The sequence below is a fragment of the Vipera ursinii genome (assembly GCF_947247035.1).
Source record: "Vipera ursinii genome assembly, chromosome: 1".
Taxonomy (NCBI): domain Eukaryota; kingdom Metazoa; phylum Chordata; class Lepidosauria; order Squamata; family Viperidae; genus Vipera; species Vipera ursinii.
The window spans coordinates 7,639,241-7,663,865 of record NC_139512.1 but is presented as its reverse complement, the minus strand read 5'-3'; the positions used below and the strand labels follow the sequence as shown (position 1 = coordinate 7,663,865).

Below are 24,625 nucleotides of genomic sequence, written 5' to 3'. Positions count from 1 at the left end.
TAGTAGTAACTGTGAGAGGAATCTTGGAGTCCTAGTGGACAATCACTTAAATATGAGCCAGCCGTGTGCTGCAGCTGCCAAAAAAGCCAACACGGTGCTAGGCTGCATTAACAGAGGGATAGAATCAAGATCACGTGAAATACTAATACCACTTTACAATGCCTTGGGAAGGCCACACCTGGAATACTGCATCCAGTTTTGGTCACCACGATGTAAAAAAGATGTCGAGACTCTAGAGAGTACAGAGAAGAGCAACAAAGATGATTGGGGGACTGGAGGCTAAAACATATAGGGAACGGTTGCTGGAATTGGGTATGTGTAGTTTAATGAAGAGAAGGGTGAGGGGTGACATGATAGCAGTCTTCCAGTATCTCAGAGGCTGCCCCAAAGAAGAGGGAGCCAAGCTATTCTCCAAAGCGCCTGAAGGCAGGACAAGAAGCAACGGATGGAAACTAGTCAAGGAGAGAAGCAACCTAGAACTAAGGAGAAACTTCCTGACAGTTAGAACAACTAACCAGTGGAACAACCTGCCTCCAGAAGCGGTGAATGCTCCAACACTGGAAGTTTTTAAGAAGAGACTGGACAGCCATTTGTCTGAAATGGTATAGGGCAGGGGTAGGCAACCTCGGCTCTTTTATGACTCATGGACTTCAACTCCCAGAATTCCTGAGCCAGCTATTCTGGGAGTTGAAGTCCATGAGTCATAAAAGAGCCGAGGTTGCCTACCCCTGGATAGGGTTTCTTGCCTTAGCAGGGGGTTGGACTAGATGACCTCCAAGGTCCCTTCCAACTACTTATTATTATTATTATTATTATTATTATTATTATTATTATTATTATTATTATTATTATTATTATTATTATTATTATTATTATTATAAAATTCTGAAGAGTACACAGGGCAGGGAAAGAACAGCAGCCTGGATGGGTGTGGAGTCCCGTTCCCACATTCAGAAACGTCTCCAACTCTTGCGTCGGCCTTCACGCTTAACTCCGCGCCAGGAAAGGCTTAAACAGCCGAGGGAGAGTAAATTCGACGGGGGGGGGGGCGGCGGCGGTGTTTAAACACCGGCTAAACCCAAAGCGGCTTCTCCGGGGCGAATCCACCAATACGCTCGCCAGGATTGTACAAACCCCCCTCAAAGCGGGCGCCGTGTGAACGCAGCCCGGGGAAGGGCAGCGGGGGGGGGGCTCTACGCCTTCCGAGCGGCTCAAGGAGCCCCTTGGTGAGCCGCGAAGGCGCAGCGCTGCCTGATGGGTTTGGATTTGGATTTTAATATTGTTTTAGTGCAGGGGTCTTCAAACTTGGCCCTTTCATGACTTGTGGACTTCAACTCCCAGAATTCCTCAGCCAGCGTGCCTGGCTGAGGAATTCTGGGAGTTGAAGTCCACAAGTCATAAAAGAGCCAAGTTTGAAGACCCCTGTAATTAGTGCATTTTAACTTATTGTTGTTAGTTTTGGGCACCTTGTTTAATCTTTCTTAATATTTGTATTCTTGTATTATTATATGTTTGCCCTGTTCACCGCCCTGAGTCCTTCGGGAGAAGGGCGGTATACAAATAAAATAATAATAATAATAATAATAATAATAATAATAATAATAATAATAATAATAATAATAATAATAATAATAATAATAATTATTCCCAGGCGGCTGCAGAAAGCGCAACCGAGCCCGCCGCCCCCTCCCCTCCCCGCCTTGGGACGCCTTATTTTCACGCCGCTTGAAATAAAATAAAATAAAATAAAACCAATTCCTCCCGCTTTATTCTTTCCTTTCTTCGAACATAGAGCGCGCCTCCCCACCCACCCACCCCCAACCCACCCCGCTTTCCGGGGGGGGGGTGTCCCGGTTTGGCTTTGGCGCGCGCGGGACGCTTCTCCTCTCTGGAGGCTCGCGCGCCCTTGCGCTTGGGGACGCGCGGAGCGCCTCCCGGTCCGTCTCTTCCCGCGCCCTGTCCGGCCCGGCCCTGCCCTTCCCCTTCCCGGCGTCCCACTCCGGCTGAGTCCCCGGGTTGGGGCGGCCTCCATCCAGCAAGCGGAAGGCGGCGGGAAGATGGCGGAGCCCGGCGGGGCCGAAACCTTCGCCGAGCGACCCTCCACGCCGAGCAACAGCAGCCTCAGCAGGTGAGGACCGGAGGGAAAGACGGATCCCCCTCCCGCCTGCCCTCCCGCCACCCCAAGCCGTCTCTAGTCCCACCTCCATGGGGAGGGGGGGAAGGGATGGCGCAGTCCACCCCTTCCCTCCCTCCCTCCCTCCCCAGCTCTGCCCCACACGGGACCGGGGTTCACCCCCCACCCCACGACGGAGAGCCCTCCCCGGCTCCTCGGGTGTCCGGAGGACGACGCGGTTCCCTCTGTCTCTCTTCTTTCCTCCGGGTTCTTTTTCTCCCCCCCCTCCCCGCCCCGCAGCTGTTTTGCATTTTGATTAAGATTGCGATTCTCGGATTTCTGACCCACCTCTGGAAACTGGGCGGGGCTCTTGCCAGGAGTTCTGTCTGTGTGTCTGTGTGTATGGTGCTGTAGTAACACGCCAGGTTTAATTAACCAGGTTACCGCATTGGCCCGTTTTCTGCTTTTGCACAGGATAAGGAACCCTACCCACCTGCTGGCTGCGCACTCCGGGCTGAACTAGGGTTAGAGCCCGGCGTAATTAAAGCTAAATGAAAGATAGGGTGCTGTGCAAATGCATGGATGTCTGATGACTTTTTTTAAAAAAAATCCCATTTATATCCCGCCCTTCTCCAAAGAAGACTCAGGGAGGCTTACAATCTAAAGCACAAATCAATGTGCTTAGCAATAGCCTTCGTTCTATGTATATGCCTGCTTGTTAGGGCTTTTGGGGGGGAGGGCAAGCGGCATTATTACAAAGTCAGCTTATTGCCCCCCCAACAATCTGGGTCCTCATTTTACCTACCTGGGAAGGATGGGAGGCTGAGTCAACCTTGAGCCTGGTGGGATGCGAACCTGCACTAATGGTAGGCAGCTGGTGTTACTTAAGGAGGCATTAGCCCACTGCTCCACCAAGACTTAAGTTGTGGGAGCGTGGGCAATGTAATCCTGGGTGAGGGCGGATCGTCTTCCCCAGCCCTGTAGCTCCAGGCTCTTGTCCTTCTGGGTCCATCTGTCAGTGGTTCCCTTGTGTGATGAACTCCAGATCTTCCTGTGTAGGGAATCTGTCAGGCTGGGGATGATGGGAGGTGTAGTCCATCGCATCTGAAAAGTGACTTGGGAGCCTTTGGGTCTTCCTTCCACCCCATAGTTGTTCTGCCTGCCCCTGGAAAGATTTTTCCTCCTCTTAATCTAAGGTCCTCAGGTGTTCCCCATCTCTCGTTTTTTGCCTTGTAAATGTGGTCCACCTTCACCTTTTAGTGCAGTCACATTTGTGGCTGAATGACAATTCCCAGCAACCTCAACTAGTGTCACCCAATATCTGGAGAGCTACAGGTTGTCCTCTGGTTGCTTTCACACAAAATTTTGATCACCCTTGCTAAGGTAATCCAACTCTTTGCTGTTGCCTAGTGGTTGTGGCAATTTTTGTAACCTAATGGTTCTCAATCTTTTCTTCACCCTGGACACCCTTTAAATACCTTTTGTAGCCACAAACCTCCAAGACTTAAGATTTAAATCATAACATTTCTTCAACCCTTCATGGACCCATTGTGACAACATTGTGCCCCCCCAGGGGTCCGTGGACCACAGGTTGAGAACCACTGACCAAAGTATAGTTGTGGAGCTCTTGATTGGTGTCCTCTAAGATTGGTTGTTTGCTTGTAGATGTTTCTTTACCCAACTAGGTAACTAGGTAACACAGTGCTAGTGAATCTTGGGTTTGCCTCCCTGTTTATATACAGTAGCTTCTATATAAACAGGAACCCAGTCTGGTCCAGGGGTTAAGGAAACCAGGAGATTGTGAGTTCTAGTCGTGCCTTAGGCATGAAAGCCAGCTGGGTGACTTTGGCCCAGCCACTCTCTCAGGCCAACCCACCTCACAGGATTGTTGCTGTGGGGAAAATAGGAGGAGAAAGGTGTATTAGGTAGGTTTGCTGCCTTGAGTTATTTATAAAGTAATAAAAAATAATAAAAATGGGTGAGGAAACATCTGCAAGCAAGCAACCAAGCTCAGAGAGCATCAAGGACTCCATAGTTCAACCCTCAACTACAGATATTCTCTTCTGTTAAAAAATATGGTGGTCCTAATTAAGTTAAAACATTCTTACTTATTTGAATATTGCTATAAAACATCTCCAGGTATTTTGTGTTGTGTGAACCCAGTTGCTATGCAGCATAGGTGTCCCTTTATCTCATTATGTGATCATGTCCCCTGCAGCATTATCTTTTCTGCCTTCCCTTGTTATTTTTATATATATATATATATTTCCTATTTTCCTCTCTCTGGGAGGTCCAGACTGTCCTCTGCCAGGATTTTTGTTGTGGGAACTTAAAGGAGGCCTACTGGGTAAGAGGAAGGACCAATCAATCAATCACAATAGAGCTGGAAGTGACTTTGGAGGTCTTCTAGTCCAGCCCCCTGCTCAAGAAGAAGACCCTATACCATTTCAGACAAGTGGCTGTCCAGTCTCTTCTTAAAAAATCCCCAGTGTTGAAGCACCCACAATGTCTGAAGGAAAGCCGTTCCACTGGTTAATTGTCCTCACTGTTAGGAAGTTTCTCCTTAATTCCAGGTTGCTTTTCTCCTTGATTACCGGTAGTTTCCATCCATTGTTTCTTGTCTTGCCTTCTGGTGCTTTGGAAACTAAATTGACCCCCGCCTCCTTGTGGCAGCCTCTCAAATACTGCTATCCTGTCCCCCCTAGTCCTTCTTTTCTCTAGACTGGCCATACCAAAATCCTGCAACTGCTCTTCATATGTTTTAGTCTCCATGCCTTTAATCTTAGTTGCTCTTCTTTGCACTTTTTCCAAAGTCTCAACATCTTTTTTGTAATGTGGCTCAGTGGGTTAGGACGCTGAACTTGTCGATCAGAAGGTCGGCAGTTTGGCGGGTCGAATCCCTGTTACTCATCCCAGCTTCTGCCAACCTAGCAGTTCGAAAGCACGTAAAAATGCAAGTAGAAAAATAGGGACCACTCCGGTGGGAAGGTAACAGCGTTCCGTGCGCCTTTGGCGTCTAGTCATGCCGGCCACATGACCACGGAGACGTCCTCGGACAAGCGCTGGCTCTTTGGCTTTGAAACGGAGATGAGCACCAGCCCCTAGAGTCGGAAACGACTAGCACGCATGTGCGGGGGAATCTTTACCTTTACCTAACGAAAAATGGATGCAGTATTTCATCTGTGGCCTTATTAAAGCTTTATAAAGCGGTACTAATACTTCATGTGATTTTGATTCTCTGCCTCTGTTTATACAACCAAGGATTGTGTTAGCTTTTTTGACTGCTGCTGCACACTGCTGGCTCATGTTTAATTGATCATCCATTAGGACTCCAAGGTCTCTCTCACAGTTACTGTTTTTGAGCCAGGTTTCACCTAATCGGTACTTGTACCTTTGGTTTTTCCTTCCTAGGTGTAAAGCCTTGCTTTTTTCCACATTATATAATTTTGTTGGATGGGGCCCATTGTTCAAGTCTATCAAGATCTTTTTGGATTTGGGGGTTGACTTCTGGGGTGTTGTCTATTCCTGCCAGCTTGGTGTCATCTGCAAATTTGATGAGATCCCCTTGTATTCCCTCATCTAGGTCATTTATAAAGATATTGAAGAGTACTGGGCCTAGGATGGAACCTTATGGTATCCCACAGCTTATTTTCCTCCATGTAGATGTAGTACCATTAAGGACTACTTGTTGAGTAAGGTTTGTCATCCAGTTACAAATCCATCTGGTTGTGATGTTGTCTATCTCACATTTTTCTAGCTTACCAAGAAGTAGGTTGTGGTCTACTTTGTCAAATGCCTTCCTGAAGTCTAAATATACTTTGTCCACAGTATTTCGCTGGTCTACTAATTTAGTCACTTTGTCAAAGAATGAAATAAAATTGGTTGGGCATGATCTGTTTTTAACAAACCCGTGCTGGCTACTAGTTATAACTTTTATTTGTTTCTAGATGTTCACAGATCTGTTTTTTGATTATTATTTTCCAGGATCTTCCCAGATGCAAAGAATGAGTTAAGCAGCTCTGCTTTCTCCCTACTGCCTGTTACTTCCTTGCCATCTTCTCTCTTTAGTGGACCAATGGCTTTCTTGACTTTTTTTGTTATTTATATGTTGAAAGAAACTTTTTTATTATCTTTAATTTTCTTGCAAAAGTTCATTCTTTGCTTTCCAGAACCGACTTTCCTTTGCTTTCCTGAGCTTTCCAGCATGCTCAACCAACCAGGCCGGTTCACATGCTGGTCCCCCAATAGCCAACAAGATGTCTTTGAAGAAGAAGCCCACAAGCAAGAAGAGTGCTGGAATTCCTCCCATCGCCAACTAAGTGGAAATGCTGGGCATGGCTGATTGTTTAGGACCGTGGTGGCGAACCTATGGCACGGGTGCCACAGGTGGCACACAGAGCCCTCTCTGTGGGCATGCGCGCCTTCGCCCCAGTCCTAGGCCTTCAGCTGGGTTTTATAAACCCTTTTTGCTTTAGGAATCCGCTGCCTTGTGCAAAAAAAAAAAAAAAAGTTCAATCAATCAATTTAAACTTCTTGCGTGAAAAAAAAGACCTCGCAAAGTTGGAATTGATTGATTGAACTTTAGTCCTACCCAGTCTGCCGTTACCACTGCAGCCACGCCTACCCAATGGGCCACACCCATCTGAATGGCCACACCCATCCAGTGGGCCACGCCCACCCGGCACCCGATGATACATAAGTGGGTTTTGGGTTACAGTTTGGGCACTCGGTCTCTAAAAGGTTCGCCATCACTGGTTTAGGACCATCAAACATCCACAACTTTCTGTGTTATGTCTAGTTTTTTTAAAAAAACGATCCAAGTTCATCCACATGAAACCACCATTTCATCTCATGACCAGTGCTCAGTTTCATTGCCTTCCCTTTCTTTGTTTGAAATGGTGTAGGGTTTCCTGACTGAGCAGGGGTTTGGACTAGATGACCTCCAAGGTCCCTTCCTTCTTCTTCTTCTTCTTCTTCTTCTTCTTCTTCTTCTTCTTCTTCTTATTATTATTATTATTATTATTATTATTAGGAAATAATAGAAATGTTTTCTGCGGTGTAAATGCTGATAGTGAGGAGAACCTGTGGCCTAGAGGTTAATACAGCTACCTAACATGCAAGCTGCCCAGGTTCGAATCTCAGAACGGTATGGCTAGCTGATGAGAGCTAAATAGCTTGAAATAGCTATATTAGTCTCCCTTTAACTCTTTGTCAGCAAAATTTAAAATTTACAGCAATAGTTTATTGAAGTAGCAACTTGAGTCTGCAAAACACTCCTAGATTGGGGCTGAAACGCAAAAGTAATCATAGCAGTAGACCAAGGTGTTTTATTAGACTGGTTTCACCAGAAAACACTTGCTCTATATATCTATATCTATATATCTATAGTATATATATATTAGGAGTGTTTTATAATGATTGTTTTTTGTGACTTTATCAGATTGTTCTACATCGCCCAGAGTCACTTCCAGTGAAATGGGTGGCTATATAAATTTGATCAATCAATCAATCAATCAAACAATATGAGCAGTTTTGTACATTGCCACCTATATAAAGGCCTGTCTCTTTAGTATTGAAGGAATAAAGTAGTCATTAGTAGTGGTTTGAAAAGAGATGGATTAAGATTGATTATATACCATAAAGTCATTTTTGACTCCCAGTGATCACATAGATCAGTGTTTCTCAACCTTGATGGCTTGAAGATGGGTAGACTTCAACTCCCAGAATTCCCCAGCCAGCATGGCCGGTTGAGGAATTCTGGGAATTGAAGTCCACTCATCTTCAAGCTGTCAAGGTTGAGAAACACTGACATATATAGATCTTCTCCAGGAGATTCTGTCCCTAACTTGTTCTTTCAGGTCCCCCAATAGTGCCCCATGTACTGAAGTCTATCCCCTTTGCTGCTGGTGCTCGTCTTCTTTCCTTCTACATTTCCCAGTACTAGAGCTTTTAAGAGAAAAGTTCAGCGTTCTTAAAAGAATAAATTCTTTTTAGCTAATAACCAAGTTCCAGTTTCTTCCAGACTCCCAAAGTAAGTTCTCAATTGGTTGAAACGGTATGTATGCAACTACCCGCACACAGCACCAACCACCACAATTGTGGCGTGTGGGCCTTGGCAAAGAATCACTCAAGGTTTTCTTTTGTGCCTTTCCTGGAACTTCTGCCAAGGAACAGATGCTGTTCTGTGTTGTTTTTCCCCCCACAACTATAGTAACACAAACAATGGGACTGCAAGGCAACAAGGCATTAAAGTTTTTTTTAAAAATGCCATTATTTCACATTCTGCAATGTGACCTCTTTCTCTCTTCCCCCAGGGCCCTCAGTCCTCATTCTAATGGCTTTTCAATGAAAAGGTTAAATTATATCATGCTCCCAGTTGAAACCATAGTTTCAACTTGGAAACTGTGAGTATCCTACCTAGACCAAGTCCAAAAATGCTAGAGAATTCCTGGAAGCCTGGCACTCAAATAATCAGCCATCCACAGGCACATGAACATAAACAACATCTACATACCATTCAAAAGAGAGAATCAACAAGCTAAAAGGGAAACAAAAAGACCAATGCACCACTTCCCCAGCAATCAACACCCAGATGAGCAGAGATTAGCACCAAAATTAACATTAGACTAACAATCAAAAAGCAAACAATACTGCAATCATGCCAAACAAGCTAACAGTAAACAACAGCCCAATCAAGGTATCACCAAGTATAGTATATAAAATGAGAGCAAACCCAACTTCCTCCTAGCACCGATGATGTTACCTAGTTGGGTAATGAAAGGTCTGCAAGAAAACCACCAAGCTCACAGAGCACCAAGGTCCCCATATAAAAACTTCCAGTGTTGGAGCATTCACAGCTTCTGGAGGCAGGTTGTTCCACTGGTTAATTGTTCTAACAGTCAGGAAGTTTCTCCTTAATTCTAGGTTGCTTCTCTCCTTGATTAGTTTCCATCCGTTGCTTCTTGTCCTACCTTCAGGTGCTTTGGAGAATAGCTTGACTCCCTCTTCTTTGGGGCAGCCCCTGAGATATTGGAACACTGTTATCCTGTCACCCCAATCCTTCTCTTCATTAAACTGGACATGCCCAATTCCAGCAGCTGTTCCTTATATGTTTTAACCTCCAGTCCCCTAATCATCTTTGTTGCTCTTCTCTGTAGGGGGTTGGACTAGAAGACCTTCAAGGTCCCTTCCAACATTATTATTGTTGTTGTTATTATATTCCAAGATTATTTTTCCTGATTTCCTGAGTGTGTGTGTGTGTGTGTGTTTGTGTTTGTGTTTGTGTGTGTGTGTGTGATTAGGGTCAGTTGGTAACCACAATGGCGTTTGAAGGTGTTTCTTGTATTAAGAGCCACTGTGATGCAGTGGTTAGAATGCAGTACTGCAGGCTACTTCTGCTGACTGCCAGCTGCCAGCAATTCAGCAGTTTGTGTCTCACCCTCTGAAGGTTAATTCAGCCTTTTATCCTTCTGAGGTCGGTAAAATGAGGACCCACGTTGTTGGGAGCAGTACGCTGACTCTGTAAACTGCTGAGAGAGGGCTGTAAAGTCCTGTGAAGCGGTATATAAATCTTAAGTGCTATCGCTATGACCTTGAAGAATGCTTAAATTTTTGTGGGAAGATGGGGCCTTGTTCCCTTCATTCTTGTATAAAAAGGGGTAAAACAATGGCTCTCAGCCTGTGGTCTGCGGACCCTTTGGAGGGCGACAGAATGTTGTCCCGTGGGTCCTTGAAGGCTTAAAAAAATGTTTTTATTTAAATCTTAAGTCTTGGGGGTCTGTGGCTATAGTTTGTGGACACAAAAGGTACTTAAACGGGGTCCGTGGTGAAGAAAAGATTGCAAACCACTGGGTAAAAGATATTTCCAGTTCGAGAGACTGTTACAGAGCAGGTAATAATAACACTTCCTTGCAAATTGGTGGTGTGGCAGTTTTTCAGTAGCGTATATTGTCCTTAAACTGTGTTTAAATCTGTTCCTTTTTCTACAGTAGTCCTCGACTTACGACTGGTTGTTTAGCAATAATTCAAAATTACAACGGACCTCTCCAGGGTACTTACAATCAGGATTTGAAGTTCTGATGGCTGCCCTCCTGGTCATGTGACTCCATTTGGGCCCTTGGCAGTCAGCTCTCGTTTATGACTGTAGTGTCCTACAGTCATAATTGATGATGGGTTTTTTTGCTGGAAACCTAAAAATGCCCATTGCAGACAAAGGGTCGCCTTAATGAGCATGGCATTCATTTAATGACTGTAGTATTAGCTTCATGACTGGTGCAAAAAAAGGTAGCAAAATCAGGTGCAGTTACATGGTGACCCACTTAACGACTGGCACAACTTACAGTCATAATTCTGGGTGTCTCGAGGGTGCTTTTTTCCCCCAAAAGGCAGCTGGAGTGTCTTGTTGTTGTTGTTTTTCTCAAAAACGTTTTGCTTCTCATCCAAGAAACTTCTTCAGTTCTGCTTCTTGGATGAGAAAGTGAAACGTTTTGAAGGAAAACAAAAAGCAAGAAAGTCCAGTTGCCTTTTGAAAAAGCACCTTTGGGACAACCATGACCTGGACGACGGAGAATCTCCATAGATGTAATTACGGCTCACAAGTTGAGGACTACCTGTATTGTAGAGCTGGAAAAACTGCAGAAAAGGACAATCAAAAAGATCAAAGGCTTGGATCTACCTGTATGACTAATTCAAGGGGGGGAAAAAACAACTTGTAATTTATCCCTCTCTCCCCCTTTCTAGCATGGCGGACAAGAACAGCACATTGAAATGCACTTTCTCTGCTCCGGGCCATAGTGTTACCCTCTTGCACGGCCTGGCTTCTCTGCGGGCTCAGTCCCAGTTGCTGGATGTCATCCTCACCATCAACAATGAGGTCTTTCAGGTGCACAAAGTTGTTTTGGCGGCCTGCAGTGACTACTTCAGGTGAGGGGCTCAAACGTCCTCATGGAAGCTGTTTTCCCGCTCTTTCAAACCCCGTTGAAAGTGTGGGTCCTAGATGGTGGGTTTGTGTCAGGGAATTGCACAGTAGGTTTCCAAATGGAGTCAGAGACAGTGACACGGATTTGAAGTTTTATATAAATAAATATATTTTACATCTGTATTCACGGCAGACAAGATAATTAGGCACATCACTACATCATGAGGTAAACTGTCAGGTAAATCACAGAACAGCACGCAGGTAGTCCTCGATTTACAACAGTTCCATTTAGAGACTGTTCAAAGTTACAATGGCACTGGAAAAAGTGACTTTAGACTTGTGACCGTTCCAGCATCCCTATGGTCATGTGATCCAAATTGTGTCACTTGGCAACTGACTCATATTTATGACAATTCCAAAGACCTGGGGTCATGTGATCGATCCCCTTTTGCGACCTTCTGACAAACAAAGTCCATGGGGAAGCCAGATTCATTTAACAGTTGTGTTATCAACTTAACAACTGTGGCAAGAAAAGTCGCAAAATGGGGCAACATTCACTTAACAAATGCCTTAGCAACAGAAATTTTGGTCTCAATTGTCGTAAGTTGAGGATTACTTGTACAGACCACACAGAAGGAAAAAAGGCGGGGGGGGAAAAAGGGAACTCCCCCTTTACACCCACAACAACCAATCATACACCCACAACAACCAATCATAACGTAGATTGCCTCATGCAGGAGCCAGCTCTCTCCAATCAATCAACGACAACTGTGTGTTCTGGCCCATTATAGACTTTACTGCAGCAGGTACTAAATTTAAATATCCTAACAGTTTGCAAGCAAGGGCTGTAATTAGTCCTTGACTTACAACCATTCTTTTAGCGACTGTGATAAGTTAAAACAGCGTTATGACCAGTCCTTGCATTTACAGCCATCGTGGCATTTCCCATGGTCAGGTGATCAAAAGTTGGGTGCTTGGCAACCAGCATGTCTTTACCGCAGTTGCAGCATCCCAGGATCATGATTGCCATTTGTGACTTTCCCAGACAAGCTTCCGACAAGCAAAGTCAATGGGGAAACCAGATTCCCGTAATAACCACAAGATTCCCTTAACAAATGCAGTGTTTTTCTTAACAGAGATGGCAAAAAAGGTCATAAAATTTGGCATGACTCAGAATGCCTTGCTTAACAATGGAAATTCTTCTGGTCCCAATTGTGGTCGTAAGTCGAGGACTACCTGTATTGTGCAGCAGATGGCTTTCAGGCAAGAAGGACAGGCATCATCTCCAGACATCTCCAAACCCTACCTGAGATCTGGAAAAGTTGCTAAGCTCTGTGGCTCAAAGGTCTATGCTGGTTGGAGTGAGGCCACATCTTATGCTTGTATAAGGCAAAGATACCATTGCATCTGAGAGAGCTTTTGGGAAATGTAGGTTGCAGAGCTACCAAAGTCTAAACCTAGCCCATATATTGTCAAAAAGAAACCATTGGACCTCTTTTCTAGGCACTGGCAAAGTTGCATTACTTTAGCGTTTGCCCTTTGGAATCTAGGTGGTTTTCATGGGACCTCCCCAAATAATTTAAATCAGTGTTTGCAAACATGACAACTTTAAGATGTGTGGACTCCTAGATTTCCCTAGCCAGAATTCTCAGAGTCACCTTGTAGGGGAGGTGGGGGGGCATAAAAATTTAATAAATTTTTATGCACATATTTAAAGTTGGAAAATACCGCTTCCTCCTTCCCTTCCCTTCCCTTCCCTTCCCTTCCCTTCCCTTCCCTTCCCTTCCATCTGCAGGTAGCCATCAAGTCTATTTCTCTCTAATTATCCTATCCTTTCATTTTTTTGGTATGTTGTTCATGAATATATAAAAAAGAAACTACTTCTTCACTCAACTCATGGCACCCCAGCCCTCTTGGGAAAAAAAACTCAAGGTATCATGTGTCTCCCATCCTGATGACAAGTCAAAAATCCCTATCTCTTCTCCCAGCTTTTAGGTAGTTGAGCCACTGTAGGTTTTAATTTTGTTGTTCTGTGTGCTTTTCTCTTCTGAATGCACATTTCTTTTTTAACTGTGTTTTCCTTTTAAAATGTAAGTTGTCCAGAGTGATTGGGGGTCAGGCAGCTTCTAAATTATATAAAGAAACAACCTTCACTTTAAGGGCTGATACCCATAATTCTAGCCTGATTCTTTTTGTATTCTTTCTATCCTAAATGTATGTGTTGCTTATGCTTGGTATCATAGTTGAATGAATCAGGAGTTTTTTGAGTGTTACATTTTTTTGCAAAAAGTTTTCCATTCCTAAAAAGAAAAGGCATTTTGCAATTTATTAGTCAGGATGAATGCGTGCAGTGCAAAACCAGTCAAACTTTGATGGGTTGTTCTAAACACTAATATTGTAATATTAACTGTAAACAATAACATTTTAATCAGTATACTTGGAGTATACATTTTATATACAAGTATACATTTTAATCAGTATACTTAATCAGTATACTTGGAGTATAAGAGGAAAATGGACAGAACAAAACAAAAACAAAATATTAAACAAAAAAGGTTTAAATGTTCTCAGGTTAGGTTGATGAAGAATACTTGGATGAAAACCAGAGGTAGATTTCTGGATAGAAAAAAAAAACCTTGAGATCATCAATTCTTGAGCTGAATGTTGATTTATTTACATTTGCAAGCCATTTAGTTATAGCCTCTAAGTTGCTTAACATTAGTACAATGAAACAGTCAAAATAGTAATAAGCAATAATTATCAAACCAACACATCAGTTATATGCATCAAAAAAGGTAGCAACCAGCTATTTTATAATATTTGCTGGATGATTACATTCAGACTTGTTTCTTGAATGCTTTGAAGAACAGCATTTTAAGTGCCCTTCTATATATTAACAGGGAGGAAATGGTCCTGTACTAATAACTATGTTATTTTAATATAAATGCACAATCATCACCCTGTGTTGGTATTTTGCACCGGATTCCCAGAACCACATAATTTTGATTGCTTAAATTCAGCTGTTGAGATAAGATAACAGTTGACCCAATCTGGAATAGAATGAAGACCAGACCAGCTTTGCTTAGGAAAACAGTTTCCTGGCTTCAGAATGTGTCCAGAATCACTATGTTTTTTTTAAAAAAGAGTATATTTCTTGTACCTCATTCTGATAAATAAAACATATACTCAAATGTCCTCATTTTTCACCTAAATTGGTGGGATTTTGTTTAAATCAGGGATGTCCAATCTTGGAAACTTTAAGACTAGTGGACTTCAACTCCCAGAATCCCCTGACCAGGATGCTATTTTAAAGATGCCAAGGTGGTCACTTCTGGCTTAGATTTTCATGTTCTTTCTGGAGAGTGCCCACCATCCCTTCTGAGATTGGGGCAGACTCCAGAGAAGTGATTGCTACTGGTAATCCTCATTTTATGACCTTAATGGATGGTGCCCATTATGATTGTAAGCCATGATGGTCATAAAGCAGGTCACCCACATGACCAACCTGATTTGATGACCTTTTTTCTGCGGCAGTTGTTAAGCAAACAATGCAGTTGTAAAGCAAGCCAACTGTTTAGTGTGAAGTGGTTTTATTGAAAACCAGAAGTAAATGTTGGTTTTTTAGCAAAACCATCGTAAAATGTCATATGACCACAAAAATGTTGCAAATGGATATAAATGCAGGCAGGTTGCCGAGTGCCTAAAATGCCGTCATATGACTGTGGGGGGAAACCTATCAGAAATTTGGAACTGGGTCATAAGTACCCCTGGGGAGGTCCATTGTACCTTTAAGCTGCCCAGACTTAATGCATCAGTGAGATGGGCAGCATAGAAATTTAATAAATAAGTGCATAAACTTTGAACACTCACTAAGCAACCAGCCACAAGTTGAGGATTACCTGCAAATGCTCCTTCCGTACCACAATCTGGCTCTGGTTGTTATGGGGCAGGTGTGAAAATGCCCCCATTGGAGATGATCAAGGCTCTGAGTCATTAGTCAAATGCAGTTGCATTCAGACATTTCCTGAGTGACCTCTGGGCGTTCACCATGTCTTCCCTCTTTCGAACTTTGACTTTCCCACCTTTTATCTTGTTTTTGATTACACTTGCCTTATTTGTGCCTGCTGTGTGTGTGTGAGTTTTTGCACACACCCTGGTCCTTGTTTTTTGATTGGTGTTTGTTTCCGTAGTAACATCAACCCCAGAGATTTATTGCTCTTCATAATAAGGAGCAATTAAGGTGGGGGCAGAAGATCTCCCACCAGATGCTAATGGCTCTATCGGATTCTGTGCACTACACACTGGCCCCGGTGTGGGCTTGCTGCTGAGCTATAATTGCTTCAAGGGTTTCTCTTGTAACTTGGGTGTTTTGTAGGGTTGTCATGGAGGAACAATGAATAACATAATCTTCCCTTTGGTTTGTAGCTCGGATTTTGATGCAAATGAAGGGTAAAAGGAAAGAGACAGCATTAAGGATGATTTGGCAGCTGTTGCTTTAATCTAGATTTCAAGATTACAAGACAGTTTTTAAAAAAAAAAAAACCAGGATAATTATACGCTGACCGTGCTTTTCTTGATATTCAGTTCTTTGTAGCAACAAAGCATTTTCAATCCTTCCCCTATAAGAGGAGGGAAACTGCAGCTCATGATTTTCTTTAGGGGCTGGAGGCTAAAACTTATGAAGAACGGTTGCAGGAACTGGGTATGTCTAATCTAACGAAGAGAAGAACTAAGGGTGACATGATGCCAGTTTTCTAATATTTGAGAGGCTGTCACAAAGAAGTAGGGGTCAACCTATTTTATAAAGCACCTGAGGGCAAGACAAGAAGTAACAGATGGAAACTGACCAAGGAGAAAACCAACCTAGAATTAAGGAGAAATTTCCTGACAGTGAGAACACATTAGAACGGCTTCCTTCAGAAATTATGGTTGCTTCAACACTGGAAGCTTTTAAGAAGAGATTAGGCAACTATTTGTCCAGAATGGTATAGGGCAGTGATGGTGAACCTTTTAGAGACCGAGTGCCCAAACTGCAACCCAAAACCCACTTATGTATTGTTGGGTGCCGGGTGGGTGTGGCCAATTAGGTGGGCATGGCCCATTGGGTAAGCGTGGCTGCAATGATAATGGAAGACTGGGTGGGACTAAAAAGTTCAATCAATCAATTCCAACTTTGCGAGATTTATTTTTCCCTGCAAAAAGTTGAAATTGATTGATTGAACCTTTTTTTTTTTTGCACACGGCGGTGGAGGCCTAAAGCGAAAAGGTTTTATAAAACCCAGCTGAAAGCCTAGGACTGGGGTGACGGCACGCGTGCCCACAGAGAGGGCTCTGCGTGCCACAGGTTCGCCACCACGGGTATAAGGTCTCCTGCATGTACAGGGGGTTGGAGTAGAAAACCTCCAAGGTCCCTTCCAACTGTTATTCTGTATTCTGTATCTTCTGTTTGTTGTCTTTGATAACAACAGACTTACAGTTAGTCCTTGACTTATGATAACAATTGGGACCAGAATTTCCATCGCTAAGGAATGATGAATTAAATAACATTGCCCAACAAGGTGGGTGTTAAGTGAGTCAGGCCCCATTTTACAACTTTTGCCATGGTTATTAAATGAATCTTTGCAATCTTTGTGTTATATCTCCGGTTCTTTAGGCATTAAGCGAGACGAAGTGTTGAAACAGCAAACAAGTTTATTAACTGAGAACAGAAGCAGCCCTAATGGCTGCTGTGCAGCTATTTATACTGTTAGCCTCTAGGCGGCGACCAATAGGTTTGAAGTAGTTTCCCACACAAAACCTAATTATCTGCCTGGAGACAGTAGGTCTGGCTTCAGTAACAGCAACCTACAACACAGAAATCTAGGTCAGACACTTAAGCAAGTGATCCAAGACATTTAAGAAAACAGTTAAAGCCAATAGATTACACTTTGCACTTTGTTATGCGAATCATGCAGTTGTTAAATGAATGCAATGCAGCGCTTAAAAAATGGCGGCTGCTTTTGGAATCACACCATGTGGCTTGCCTGAATGTAGAGCACTGTGGAAAGCTCAGGAGATATAATAATAATAATAATAATAATAATAATAATAATAATAATAATAATAATAATAATAATAATAATAATAATAATAAAGTTGGAAGGGACCTTGGAGGTCATCTAGTCCAACCCCCTGCTCAGGCAGGAAACCTTATACCATTTCAGGCAAATGGCTGTCCAGTCTCTTCTTAAAAACCTCCAGTGTTGGAGCATTCACCACCTCTGGAGGCAGGTTGTTCCACTGGTTAATTGTCCTCACTGTCAGGAAGTTTCTCCTTAGTTCTAGGTTGCTTCTCTCCTTGACTAGTTTCCATCCGTTGCTTCTTGTCCTGCTTTCAGGTGCTTTGGAGAATAGCTTGACTCCCTCTTCTTTGTGGTAGCCCCTGAGATATTGGAACACTGCTATCATGTCACCCCTCACCCTTCTCTTCATTAAACTACACATACCCAATTCCAGCAACCGTTCCCTGTATGTTTTAGCCTCCAGTCCCCCAATCATCTTTGTTGCTCTTCAGACCCATTAGTACCTTTGAATTTTTAAATGTGTCTCCCTTTCTTCCTCCAACTCTTATTTGAATCCAAGGAGACCATCCAAATGACAGTTTTGCCAAGCTGGTGTCCCCTTTATAATCATTGAAATATTGCTTTAATAACTCAGTTTTTGATGTTTGATGTAATATAATTATCATTAATTCAGTCTGATCTTTTTCTTCTTCCATTTCCATCTGGGTTAGGTAGAAAGTAGTAGCTAATGTTGTTATCGTTTGATTAGCTGAATCCTCAACATAATGTATTTGAAGGCCTTTGATATCTTCACTCTTAATGTTGCTTTCTTTGGGTGTTGTTTTTTGAGTTGTAAGTTTTGTAGTTGGAGTTTGGAGTTCAAGGTTCTCTGTAGGCTGCGTTTGTTGCTCTTTGAAATCTCCTATTTTGATGTTAATTTCTACTTCTATTTGTTTTTGAATTGTCAGTTCATCATTTAAGGTCAAAGTTTGGTTTAGTGGCTTTAAGTTGTCAGGTTTATCATGCAATTTGGCTTTAATTTGCTCAGTTATAGCCAACATTGTGTCCAATATCAATTTGTAGTTAAGTGGTGGGATATAGTCATCCATTTCGTTGGTGTTTACAGCTAAGTCTTCCATGGAGGCTATTTTAATAAGAGTCAATAATTTTCCACCTCCAATGCTCCTAAAAGTTGTTTTCAGTGCCAGGTGTTCCCACACTTATCTTTGAAGATAGTATCAAGGACAGCTCTGTTATTCAGTCAGCTCTCACAATAAGCAAAAGGTTTGCTTGCAATTCCATGTTTAGCCACAAGATGTCATCAGTAGCATATAGAATAAGTTGTAAAGTTCTTTTTCCCCCCAGATTAATATAAAGCTTTTGTATAATTAGTCCATTCTTTTTTCCTCAATTCACCTTTTAAACAGAAAATAGGGTAGTAGATCCCCACAAAAATAGGAGCTTTTTAATGAGTAGAAATAAGATTAATTTCTTTGCTTAATCAGATGATTTTTTTTCCTTCCACGCTTTAAGGCTTAAAATGTTATTCCCCAAGTATACAAATGCCGTTGTTTAAAAAAAAGGGGGGAGAAAATTTTCAGAAAAGTCCCACAGGCAGGCAGTTAGGGGAACAGCTTAATGATCGGCCATCTTGATTGCTGGTTTCTTCTTCGGGCCAAAAGGAGCTGCTCCGGATTCAAGTGGAGGGCTGCCTCCCTTCCACGATCACAGGAGGGCCTCCTTGCGGTGGTCGCCCCTCCAGGGCAACTTTAGACCCTTTTCAGGGTCCTCCAGTGAAGAAGGATCGGACGGCAAGGAGAGAGCTCTTCCTGCACATCCAAAAGCACTGCGCGCGCAAACCAGAAGCCAGCTTTCTATGTTAATATATATCCTACAGTTCTATTTTAATAGAGACACTTGAGACAGTCTTTAACATAAAACTAAATCAAAATTCATAAAAGCTCATTTAAAAAGGCAGTGATTTGAGAAGATATAAAGGGTTCATCAACATTTCATGGAAAAACATCTTAACATCTGCATATGTCGAATCCTTGTGGAAGGTCTAATGAGCTGGTGTAAACAAGGAAGGGTTGAGGCAGATTTTCTGAGACAAGGAGCATTTAGCCATTGCACAGGAAAGAAACCTTTATTTTTGTTAGTCATTTATAATGATTTAAATATGCTTATTGATTGAGAAAACAACCTCAAAGTGGAGTCACATATGGGTAGTCCTTGAATTATGACCACTATTGAGACCAGAATTTCTATTGCTAAGCAAGGCGATTGTTAAGTGGGTCATGTCCGATTTTACAACTCTTTTCACCATGGTTGTTAAGCAAATCACTGTAGTTGTTAAGTGAATCTTGCAGTTGTTAAGCACATCTGGCTTCCTCCATTGGCTTTGGTTGTCGAAAACAGGCTGGGAAGATTGCAAATGTCAATCACATGATCCTGGGATGCTACAACCATCATAAATATATACCAGGTGCCAAGCATACAAATTTTGATCAAGGGACTGTAGGGATGCTGCATTGGTCGTAAGTTCAAGTTGGTTGTAAGTCACTTTTTCAGTGCTATTGTAAATTTGAATGCTTGGTAAACAAATTGTTGTAAGTTGAGGACTATCTGTATGTAATTTACTGTGATGCATCAACCAATGGAAAAGCAAGTTATTTATTGCACACTTTCTCAGTTGGCAACTTGTAGATTTACTTATTTATCTATCCAATTTATATCTCAGTTTTATTTATTAAATTTATTTGTCAAATTTTTTTGTTTATCAAATTTATTTGCCATCCGTCTTGCAGTTCAGGTGACTCTGGGCACCTTAGATTCTCCCTGATGACGTCCAGGAATGGTGAATCTCATCAATTTCGTCTCCTGTTCTTTGATTCTTTTAGGGCCATGTTCACTGGTGGGATGAGGGAAACCAACCAAGACGTGATAGAGTTGAAAGGAGTCTCTGCCAAGGGCTTAAAGCACATCATAGAGTTTGCCTACAGTGCCGAAGTCACCCTTGACCTTGACTGCATCCAGGATGTGCTGGGAGCGGCTGTCTTCCTGCAGATGGTACCCGTGGTGGAGCTGTGCGAGGAGTTCCTGAAATCGTCCATGAGTGTTGAGACCTGCCTTAACATTGGGCAAATGGCCACCACCTTCAGTCTTGCCTCCTTGAAGGAGTCCGTCGATGCCTTCACCTTCCGGCATTTCCTTCAGATTTCTGAGGAAGAAGACTTCCTCCACCTCCCTTTGGAGCGACTCGTCTTCTTCCTTCAGAGCAACAAGCTCAAGAGCTGCAGTGAGATCGACCTTTTCCGGGCTGCCATCCGGTGGCTACAGTATGACCCAACACGCTGCAGCAGTGCCAGCCAGGTTCTCTGCCACATTCGCTTCCCGCTCATGAAATCTTCAGAGCTGGTGGACAGCGTCCAAACCTTTGACATCATGGTGGAGGACGTCTTATGCCGGCAGTACCTCCTAGAAGCTTTCAACTATCAAATATTGCCTTTTCGGCAGCATGAGATGCAGTCTCCCAGAACTGCAATCCGCTCCGATGTCCTTTCTCTCATAGCTTTCGGTGGCACTCCATACACCGATAACGATAGGACCGTAAGTGGCAAAGTCTACTATTTGCCCGATAGCAGCACACGCCAATTCAAGGAGCTGACAGAGATGGAGGTGGGAACTAGCCACACCTGTGTGGCTGTCCTAGATAACTTTGTTTACGTGGTTGGGGGACAGCACCTGCAGTACCGCAGCGGTGAGGGAGCCCTTGACGTCTGCTACCGCTACGATCCCCACCTCAACCAGTGGCTACGCATTCAGGCAATGCAGGAGAGCAGGATCCTGTTTCAGCTGAACGTGCTGTGTGGCATGGTCTATGCCACAGGTGGCAGGAACAGATCCGGCAGCTTGGCATCCGTGGAAAAATATTGCCCCAGAACCAATGAATGGAGTTATGTTTGCCCCCTCAAACGCAGGACATGGGGCCACGCGGGGGCCACGGTTGGAGGCAAGCTGTACATATCTGGCGGGTATGGAATATCCGTGGAGGACAAGAAAGCCTTGCATTGCTATGACTCTGCCCTGGATCAGTGGGAGTTCAAAGCTCCCATGAACGAACCACGCGTCTTGCATGCAATGGTCAGCACCAATAATAAGGTTTACGCCCTCGGGGGCCGCATGGACCATGTCGACCGTTGCTTTGATGTCTTGGCCGTGGAGTATTACTTACCAGAAGCCAACCAGTGGACAATGGTAAGTCCCATGCGGGTAGGACAATCTGAAGCTGGCTGTTGCTTGCTAGGGAAGAAGATCTACGTGGTGGGGGGATACAACTGGCACCTGAACAACGTCACCAGCATCGTGCAGGTGTATAACACGGAGACGGATGAATGGGACAGAGACCTCCACTTCCCGGAATCGTTTGCTGGGATTGCTTGCGCACCCGTGATTCTACCACAGCCAACAGCCTGGAGGTGACTATCGAAAACTATACCTGATCTCCTGAACCATCCTGTGCATGCTCTTGCCTGGCTTGTTTTGCAAAATAAAGTTGTGTATTCATGGCAGACGAGTGAACTCTTCTGTCTACACTCTCTTGGGGTTTTTTTTTGTATTCCAGCAGCCCTTTTCGACTCTGCTGGGAATGGGAGTGTGATATGGAAGACTGTCCTGAGTAGGGAATCTTCTCAAGAAGATTGAGTGGTGGTGCACAGCCCGGTTTCTCTTCCCAACAGTATCACATCTGCAGACATTCAATAATCTTTTTTTTTCATTTTTGAATAACGGAGGGGTTCACTGTATCTCAGAGTGTCATTATCTGGAGGTGTAGGGCAACTGGACAGTTTGAAAAAAAAAGTCAAGAAAATTAAGATCATCCTGAACTTCCCAGAAGCAATGAGAAGAGCAATTGAGGGAAGAAGAAGAGGGCTCTAGGAACCAACAATCCGTGATCTTGTAACAGGAGTATTTTCCTGAAAAGCAGCTTTGAACAACTATAAAAAATATACCTGTTCTGTTGTTGAAAACTCGATAAGACATGTTTTCCTCTGCAGAGATTTAGGAAAGTGCCAAGAAGACTTCACAGAAGCTTGGAATCTCTGGAGAGGAGGCCAAACCAGGATTATTCGCACAGGTAATTACGACTTCCATAAACTGACAGTGTAGCTATTCCTTGACTTACAACAATTCATTTAGCAACAGTTCAAAGTTACAAGGGCAGTGACTTATGACCGTTTTTCACACTTATGAGCATTGTAGCATCCCTGTGGTCACATGATCAAAATTCAGACGCTTGGCAACTGGTTCATATTTATGACGGTTGCAGTGTACTGGGGTCATGTCATTAACTTGTCTAACCTGACCTGCAAAGTCAGTGGGGAAGCCAGATTCATTTAACAACTCTGTTAGTAACTTAATAACTGCAGTGATTCGCTTAACAACTGTGGCAGCAAAGGTCGTAAAATGGGACAAAAATCACTTAACAAATGTTTCAATTAGCGACAGAAATGTTGGGCTGAATTGTGGTCGTAGGTTGAGGACTACCTGTACCTGTTATTGTTTATCGTAATCATTTTTGGGGGAACATATGTGGAGAATCATACTTCAATAGGGATATGTTCCTGGCCAGCACACTGCCTTGACACTTGAACGCTTTCTTGAATCAAGAATGTTTATTGTTGGTCAGGATGGGCAAGTACAGTATGAACAATCACTTGATGGAATGGTTATATTTATCATTCCTCTTAATTGCTGGTTATGGAAAACCTCTTTTATATATCTGCAGCTGCTTGGAAAATGAGATGAGCAGAACAGATTGACATTCTGCAGGATGAACTCTGATGATAGGAGATGTTACGTGCTGAATGGGCATTTGTATTAATCTGCCAATTCAGCACTCACATCTGCTGTGAGTCCTGAACTGGCAGATTACTTCGAGTACAGGTGGCGCTCGACTTACAACTATTTGTTTACCGACTGTTCGAAGTAACAACGGCACTGAAAAAGGTGACTTTCGACCGTTTTCCATGCATGACTGTTATAGCAGCCCCATGGTCATGTGATCAGAATTCAGATGCTTGGCAACTGGCATCTATGTCTGTCGCAGTGTCCTGGGGGTCATGTGTTCACCTTTTGTGACCTTCTGACAAGCAAAGTCAAGGGAGAAGTCAGATTCACTTAACAACCATGTTAGTAACTTAACAACTGCAGTGATTCACTTAGCAACCGCCTTGCTTAGCCGCATAAATTCTGGTCACAATTGTTGCCGTAAATCGATTGTAATGTCTGCAAGAGAGAACCCTGAGGGAGGAGGGAGAACATCAGAGGGTGTTTGATGGGGGATGTTTGGTCTAGAAGTAGCTGAGGTAAAATTCCCTGATGCAGTTCTCCATTTTCTGAGTATCTACGGAGATTCTCAGTTATCCAGGTCATGGTGTCCCAAAGGTACTTTTTCAAGAAGTAACTGGGCTTCCTTTCTTTTTCCTTGGAAGACGTTTCGCTCCTCATCCAAGAAGCTTCTTGAGCTCTGACTGAGTGGTAAGGAATGGAAAGATTTATATTGCTTATCGGGCACAGATTAACCTCCAAATGGCCCCAACGACTCTCAGAAAGAGTGGTAATGACCAGTTTATTTATTTATTTATTTATTTATTTATTTATTTATTTATTTATTTATTTATTTATATTTGTATACTGCCCTTTTCCCGAAGGACTCAGGGCGGTGAACAGGGCACATATAAAAAATACAAAATACAAAAATTAAAAAAGAATTAAATAGTAGCCCAGCTAAAACAATCAATAACAATATAAAAAATCCCCATTAAAACCCCAACATATCCCCCATCAGGCCAGGCCGGCTTGTTCAAATAGATGGGTTTTCAGACCGCGTCGGAAGGAGCGAAGGTCAGGTGCCATCCGGAGCTCGACCGGCAGTTGATTCCATAAAGCCGGAGCGCCCACAGAGAAGGCCCTCCCCCTGGGGACCACCAGCCGACATTCTCTGACCGGAGGCACCCTGAGGAGGCCCTCTCTGTGGGAACGCACAGGGCGGAGGGAAGTTGACGCCAGCAGCAGGTGGTCCCCGAGGTACTCTGGACCCATGCCATGTAGGGCCTTAAAAACCATTACCAGTTGACTGCAAGGAATATAAATCCTTCCATTCCCCACCATTCTGTCAGAACTGAAGAAGCTTGGATGAGAAGCGAAACGTCTTCAAGGAAAAACAAAGGAAGTCCAGTTGCCTCTTGAAAAGACACCTTTGGGACATCCCCTGAGTAATTGTAATGCCTGTGCTGGCCATTCTGGCAGAAGACTGCTGCTAACACAATTGAAACTCATTTCTTCCTTTGCTTTTTCTGTATTTAAATAGCCACGTATGCTTCAGCGGCAGCCTGGAACAACAAACGAGAACTTTGCATTAAATACATAAAACCAATGAATTGCAGCTTTTCAGAAGAAGCTTGAATGTGTATGCTTAGGAGTTTCACATCTTGCTGATCAGGTTTGTTTTTGTGTTATGGAACATGAACTTTGGAGCGTTTTCCAAGTGTG

General features: G+C 43.3%; 1 protein-coding gene across 2 annotated transcripts; it reads left to right on the top strand.

The window, feature by feature from the left end:
- The first annotated feature begins 1,951 nt into the window (after positions 1-1,951).
- Positions 1,952-24,625, top strand: KLHL26 (kelch like family member 26). 2 transcript variants are annotated; one of them, XM_083350382.1, is made up of 5 exons: positions 1,952-2,128; positions 10,853-11,035; positions 19,972-21,328; positions 22,129-22,208; positions 24,444-24,625. In XM_083350382.1, the coding sequence occupies exons 1-5, from the start codon at positions 2,058-2,060 to the stop codon at positions 24,493-24,495; spliced, it is 1,743 nt and encodes a 580-aa protein (XP_083206508.1). In that variant the 5' UTR covers positions 1,952-2,057; the 3' UTR covers positions 24,496-24,625. The 2 variants fall into 2 exon arrangements, with proteins under 2 accessions (XP_083206508.1, XP_083206507.1); XM_083350381.1 differs by having other exon boundaries at positions 19,972-21,549.

What these genes read in the sequence shown, in the direction of transcription:
- KLHL26 (XM_083350381.1), top strand. Translation starts at nt 2,058, where the DNA reads ATGGCGGAGCCCGGCGGGGCCGAAACCTTCGCCGAGCGACCCTCCACG. An exon ending in GCCTGCAGTGACTACTTCAG is followed by an intron (nt 11,036 to 19,971) that starts GTGAGGGGCTCA and finishes TGATTCTTTTAG; the next exon opens with GGCCATGTTCACTGGTGGGA. An exon ending in AACCAGGATTATTCGCACAG is followed by an intron (nt 22,209 to 24,443) that starts GTAATTACGACT and finishes GTATTTAAATAG; the next exon opens with CCACGTATGCTTCAGCGGCA.